This window comes from Penaeus vannamei, chromosome 2, assembly GCF_042767895.1.
Source record: "Penaeus vannamei isolate JL-2024 chromosome 2, ASM4276789v1, whole genome shotgun sequence".
NCBI lineage: Eukaryota > Metazoa > Arthropoda > Malacostraca > Decapoda > Penaeidae > Penaeus > Penaeus vannamei.
Window position 1 is genome coordinate 23,620,781 of NC_091550.1, and position 7,500 is coordinate 23,628,280.

At 36.5% G+C, this 7,500-nt stretch overlaps 1 protein-coding gene across 3 annotated transcripts in view; it reads right to left on the reverse strand.

Moving 5' to 3' along the window:
- Positions 1-7,500, reverse strand: part of LOC138864403 (uncharacterized) — a 27,359-nt gene that overhangs the window by 746 nt on the left and 19,113 nt on the right. For all 3 annotated transcript variants that reach the window (XM_070131436.1, XM_070131443.1, XM_070131425.1), the window contains exon 2: positions 1-7,500. This exon is cut by the window's left edge and continues 746 nt beyond it; it is cut by the window's right edge and continues 591 nt beyond it. In XM_070131436.1, coding sequence (XP_069987537.1) covers positions 6,547-7,500 — 954 coding nt within the window. In that variant the 3' untranslated portion in view covers positions 1-6,546.

Genomic DNA, 7,500 nt, shown 5'->3' on the forward strand with positions numbered 1-7,500 from the left:
TATACACTATCAACTGAAAATAATAAATAGGTGTTAATAATATACGAGGTAAAATATTCTATTTTTCCTCAAAGTGAAAATACTCATATACTCATAAACATATCAGACCTGAATATTTTCACTAAATTTCCAACTTAATTACAAGAAACAAAACTTTTCACAAGACTTATTGCTTTACAACTGCTATTCATAAAATATTTATTGATAACGAACACAAAAGTAAAATAACTTTTTTAGCATGGAAGTCATTCAGATTTCATTCAGTTTATAAGACAAATATGTCCTTGAAATAAGACTAACAATTCCGAGTTACAGATGGAGCCATTAACAAGATAAACCTTGCAGTTCCACAAACAAGTGAAATTCTAAAAAAATTCTGTGCCTATAAAAATGGCAAATTAAGTCACTTTTAGTAGTAGCTACTGCCTGGACACTTGTGCAGAGTATAAAATACATGGCTGCTTACTAATCTTAGGAAAAGTGTTCATTATTGTGCTAATGTAGGCTGGGATTGACAACCAGCATGAATTTTCCAGGTAAAATTAGTATGCCAAATCACTGCCTCTTCTTAACTGCATTTCCACTTGTCATAATGCAAAAAAGGGGGAAATTAAGGGAAAAATTACGAAAGACTTTCAAAAGTTGGAGGAGGGCATATAAAATACTAGATATTTACACAAAGTGTTCCCTATGATATAGTATATAAACAGAAGGAACTAAAACTGGCATACTTTCCACTTCAATAGCCTTTAACCACAAACATATTCCTTGAATGCCCATCTAATCTCAAGTGCTCATTTTAAAAATTACTTTTTTGTCTGGTCTAACCATCAAAATAATTATTACTTACTTGGGCTAACAGGAAAGATTTCATTATAGTACTTCCCCTACTCTTGGCTAATTCAGATCACCAACAGATCATCAGATTGCGACATGTCAGTCAGCTCTATAACCTTTGCAATAAAAAAAAACTACCATGTGATGTATGACTCCTCAGTTAACACTTAGTTTTACTTCACTGTTTTCCAATACTTTTCATTTCTCTTAATGATGTCACAGATGTTCTTGGCAATTAAGACTTTTTCCACTTTAGATGAAGTTAATCATAATAGGTGTTTTTTTCTGTATATCTAAGCAAATATACTTTTAACATCTTTCCATATATTCTAGTACATCTAAGCAAATAAATCAACATTTTGCACAATCTACATGATCCACTGCAATATAAACAGGTTAATGATATTCAATAATTACAAAAATAATCATATGCTTGACATTTCCATATGGTTATGCTGAATGAAGCTTTTATCTGCTAAACTTGGTGCACTGAACATCTAAGGAAAATAAAGTTTTAACCAATGAATAAAATTGACTAACTCCTTCAGATGGAAATGTCTGATTTGCCAGCACATCATTAAGTAAATACAATTTATTGTAGTTACAAATCTCACTAGTCAACAGAGGTAACCAAGACCACAACCAATCATCTGCCAAATAGTCTGACAGAATAAACATTCACTTTTTTTTTTAACTGACAGTCCCTATAGGCAGTAACATTCAGATCAGCAGATACATTTTGATGAAGAAGTCCTTAAGGATACAGTGACTTTGTGTACCAGGCTACAGTAAGCATTTTTAAAGGAATCTCCAGGAGGATTAAACAAAAGCACTTACTACCTATTTCTATATTCTAAGTAGTTGAAGACCCCACCCCATGTCATACAACATATCACAAGAGAATGGTGGTAGAGCCTTCAATACCTTAAGGAGATCATAAAATACTTGGTATTATGCACTTTTGTTGCCTCCAGTTTATCCTTTCTAACATACTATTTTAAGTCTCCATTAGAGAAAGTATCTTACAAATCAATACAAATATGCTATCATATGCAACCCATAATGGGCTCAATTTTACTTAAAAAATATCTGCAACTAATTGTGCTTACAAGACTTTGAACACAATCAAGTCACTGCTTCAGGGACTATGAATAGCAATCTCACTGGTAAAGTAATTATGGCCTGCAGACCAGTCACTTGTATAGGAATTATGGCATACAGACCTGTAGTCACAAGGACATACATCCAACAGAGTTGTGAAATGTTGCAGGAAGAGGAAGTGGGGAGACCTGTGACTGATCAGAGAGTAGGACTGACTGATGTGTTACAGCTAATGGGACTTCAGTTACATCAGTCAAACACTTATTTATCCTCAATTACACTCTTCCTGGGAAAAGAAAGGCTCAGAGATGTGCCTTAATAAATCACAATCTTATGGAAAAGCATGTTATCCTGGTGTATGTAATAAAACATACTGAAACTCCTGACAGAGCAGGCATGGGATGCACCACAGATAATTAATGAAGATGCATCACCATCTAGCATTAATCTGGGTTATGCACCATAAAACATATTCTAAGATGCACCAAAATGATATTTTGAGAATGATCATGACTAATGTTGTGCTGTAAGACAGGACAAAAACCAATCAAATACTCAGTTTACAAGGAAGTCTCATAGCAAAGTTATTTACAAAATATACATTGCTACAAGCTGTATGGGACAACGCAATACAGAATAAAATATCAAAAGCATGTTGTTGAAATTTATTCTCTTGATAATTTTTTTTTTCAATTACTGTTATCTGTATTATGAAGCCTGATATATACCATATGCCACAAGAAAGAAAACAAACAGATTAATATCTTTACATAAACAAAAACAAACAAACAAAAAAGTTCACAAAATATGAAGGCATATAACCAACACAAAAAATAGCATTCCATGCCTGATAAGCTGAGTAAAATTCCAATCCTATAATGCTCCATCTGATTGCAAACATAAATTTTATATATATAATCTTAGGATAAGATTTTATGTAAATTATCAAATTAAAAAAGTTATCCCCATTAGTTTTAACAATTACCCCCATATATCTACTCTAAAAGCACAATGTTAATGCTACAAAATGTAGCATACAAAGCTTCTCCTGAGAGAAGTGAGGAAAAAGTATCTGGTTGTCAAAAACTCCAAAGGACTTTGTAGTAGTGAGAATCAGACTTGGCAGTAAACCTGCATGAGTGAAAGGTCATTATACACTAAAACTCTCCGGGTGACTACATTTGGTATAAGCACATAAACATTTCAAGTGTCCTACCATAGTTCAAGTGTACTAGTTGATATGAAGTTTGTTTATTTTTTCTTCTTAAAAGTTTACAAAGAAAAGACTAAAAGTATTCAGTAATGAGAACAGACAAGGAAAAATATTTACTTTCCTCATCAAGATTTGAAAAGATTTGTGGGCTATTCAGAAATTACTTCAATCTTCAGAGTATCCTAAATTATCTTAGGAAGCAAACATTAGTTTAGTAAATCTTTCCAATTTGAAGATGTAGTAGGCCTAACTGCCTCTCAACATTCTCCCCCATACATTCTTTATAAGTATATATTATACAATACATGATCTAAGGTGCAGGTTGTGCTTTGCTGCTCTTTACACTCGGAAAGACAGAGAGAGAGAGAGAGAGAGAGAGAGAGAGAGAGAGAGAGAGAGAGAGAGAGAGAGAGAGAGAGAGAGAGAGAGAGAGAGAGAGAGAGAGTGTGTGTGTGTGTGTGTGTGAGTGTGTGTGAGTGTGTGTGTGTGTGTGTGTGTGTGTGTGTGTGTGTGTGTGTGTGTGTGCATGCACACATGCACACTTGCAAGCATGTGAATAAATGAGTGAGTAAGCAAATGGTTTTGGTTTTGTGTGGGATATGGGTGGGTGTATGAGTGAGTGAGTGAGCAAGCATGTGTGTTTCTGAGTTTGTGTGTGGATGTGCATGAATATGTGTTTCTTTAAGTTTCTATCTGTTTTTGCATATGTGCATGAGTGTGAGTGTATGTGTGTGTCAGTGTCTGTTTCAGGGCTTATTTATATTTGTGTTTGTATGTGCGTTTGTTTATGCATTTGTGTTTGGCAGTGAACTTGTGTGCATGTTTTTTTGTGTATGTGTATGTATGTGAATGTTTGTTTGTATGAGTGATGTTTGTCTGTGTGTGATATTTGTTTATGAGTGTGTGTGTGTGTGTGTGAGTGTGTGTGTGTGAGTGTGAGTGTGTGTGTGTGTGTGTGTGTGTGTGTGTGTGTGTGTGTGTGTGTGTGTGTGTGTGTGTGTGTGTGTGTGTGTGTGTGTGCGTGCATGTGTGTGTGTGTGCGTGCATGTGCGTGTGCGTGTGAGTGTGCGTGTGTGTATTACGGGAGTATTCTTGTGCTGAGGGAAGTGTTTAAGTGTGTGTGTTCGTGTTTGTGTGTGTGCATGTGTTTCTGTGTATGCATGTGTTTGTGTGTGTGCATGTGTTTGTGTGTGTGCATGTGTTTGTGTGTGTGCATGTGTTTGTGTTTGTGTGTGCATGTGTTTGTGTGTGTGCATGTGTTTGTGTGTGCGCATGTGTTTGTGTGTGCATGTGTTTGTGTGTGTGCATGTGTTTCTGTGTGTGCATGTGTTTGTGTGTGTGCATGTGTTTCTGTGTGTGCATGTGTTTCTGTGTGTGCATGTGTTTCTGTGTGTGCATGTGTTTCTGTGTGTGCATGTGTTTCTGTGTGTGCATGTGTTTCTGTGTGTGCATGTGTTTCTGTGTGTGCATGTGTTTCTGTGTGTGCATGTGTTTCTGTGTGTGCATGTGTTTCTGTGTGTGAATGTTAGTTTGTGTGTGATGTGGGAATTTTTTATGTGTGTGTTTGTGTATGTGTGTATATAAATGTGTACCTAAGTGTGTATCTAAGTGTATATACAAATGTACATGTAAATGTGTAAGTGCATATATGTGTGTGTATGAGTAAGCATGTGTGTCTACAATTATGAGTATGCTTAAGCATGTGTGTCTGCATGTGCATATGTGTATGCATTGATGTGTGCATGTAGGTGCAAGTGTGTGTGTGTGTGTGTGTGTGTGTATATATATATGCAAGTGTGTATACATATGTGTGTGTGAAACACACATGGGTCTGAGTGCTTATATGATTTTTTTGTGTACACAAATTTCTGTGTACCTAATGGCACATGAATCAGGGGACTCCTTCAAAGATGCAAATATCCCTCCGGTAACTTAGGGAAATGGACAAACACTACACCCTTAACACTCAACTCTATCCATTAATCCTCACTTTTTCTCTATTTCCTCTCTTTCACCCTTCAAGTTGAAGATACGAGTCTGCTGTCAGAAAAAGAGGAAATACCTGTTTCTTTACTTTTGACTAACAATATTATTATATCAATATTTTTGCACATTTTCCTTTATGTTTTGTAAGCACTATCAACCTACTCTTACCAATTTCAGCAACTCTTTTAAAAGCATTCGCACATACTTATTCTCAACAATTATCATGAAGAGTTTGGTTCATCAAACCATAAATTACCTACAGCAGATTGAGTTTTTAAAAACTGTTCCTGAATTTCAGCTTGAATGGTCTTTGACATATGCCTTCAATCATGCTTAAGCCTGACCAACTGGCAAGGCTGTCGTAGTATTTAACCATGATTTTTTTACTAGTATGACCTGGCATGCAAACATGACCTGATCTCTCACTTATGGTTTCCTGATAGTCTGATCCTGTAAAGATTACCAGTAAAACTCCTTTTTAAAAGGCCTTTTTCTTTCTATGAACATTAAAAGAGAAATAGTTAAATCTACAAAATAATAATTATAATAATAAAGTATTCACTATATTCATTTCCTTCCTGGCATAAACTCTAATAAATGCTTTAATTATCATCATACAATATAAAATAATTGAGATTGGCAAAGCTCCAAATAGTCTTGTAGTTAACCTTTGTCTACTGTAGTCCAACAGACTGAATTAATTAGAACACAAAAGTTGTCCATAATGTTATTCATATACATAAGCATGTTTGATTTATATGTTAATGAGGAACTGAATTGGGATAATGCGCATAATAACCATATTTTCATATACTGTTTACAGTATATTATGTGAGGTTGAAGCAAATCAGATGCCAAGAAATTTTGTTATTGACCTTGGAAAGTACTGAAACTAAAAAAAAAGAAGAAAGAAATAAAGCATTTGCACAGAAAAGAATTCTTGCTTTAACCCTACATAACTTTCAGTGTATTAAAGCTTTCAACCAACTTCTTGATCATATCAACTCTGATATATTTTACTGAGTTTTGCTTATGGAAATCAATAAACAAAACTAAAATATAAACAATACGTCACATCAGAACCTATATGTAAATCCTAAGGTTATGAGTATCAAACTCTTGAAACAAATTAAACATAATTTATGACTTTGAAAAGACTAGGAAATACAAGTATAGTATGAAGTCACTGGATGCCCTGACTTCATCTGCAAAGAATTTCCCGAAGTCAGTTTGTAAAAAGCATTATATTATGACAGTTGACAGTTAACATATCTAGAAATAACATTTTCTTTTCTCAATGTCCAGCAAGAAACTAGTCTAACCTCACACATTCAACACTCACAGGAAGGGATGGCAGAAAAAAAGCACAGAACAATGCAAATTGTTGACCTAGCTATTCTACAGGGACATCACGCCTGTTGGTAACCCAAGCCTTGTTGCTTGATTGCCATTTCAATGGCTTGGTCTACAAAATATTTATCGTTGTTGTTCTCATTTTCCGCTTTGCTAGGAGTGTCTGCTTGCCTTCTAACTGCATCACCTCTGCTCTCACTATCCACTTCAGGGCAGCTGCTATGGTCCCCTACAGAGTTTTTGTTGTTATCTATGACCGCTTCTTCTTCCCCACTGCTCTTATCTTTCCTAGGTACAGCTGCATCACAGGCGTGCTTGTCTAAATCACAGTCAGGCTCTTGTGGCCGGTGGGGCGGAATTGGGTGTGGGGATGAGGGTTGTGTACTGGGAGGAGCCATTTGTGCAGTTGGTATGATGGGGGTGGCTGGCATGCCAGTCATAGTTGTCATGGCCGACATGGCTGGTACACGGGGTAAGGGTCTACTGATCATATGTGACATTTGCAGGTGGGTTTCATTTGGTAGATCATCTGGCCCAGGATCCTCCCCAAGATCACTGTCATCGTCTGAGGAGTCATAGTCTGTAGTTGTGCCACTTTCTAAAGGATCATAGTGATACGGTGGTAGAAAAAGCCCTTTCTGGTGCATTGCTGCCGTAAGGGCTTCATTTTCTAATGCACGTTGCTGTGCTTCCTCTGCTTCCCGCTCATCATCATCACTTAGGCTTAATACTAATAAAGGATGTATACCCTGGCTTCTTTCCGTTACTGGCGAGAAACCCATATTCTCCAGCATTCGATTAACTGTATTATCAAATATGCTTCGACACAACTGTCTGGTGTGCCACCTTAAAATACCTGCATCAGGATCTGGTGGAACTCTCTGATTATCCTTTAAGCAGTCTCCGGGCCGTAAGCTCGCATCAGGGGGAGGAGGAGCTGCCATCATGCCATATGTTGTAGGATACGGTGCTGGCATAATGGGGGTTAAAGGGCCAGGTAACTGCCTTGC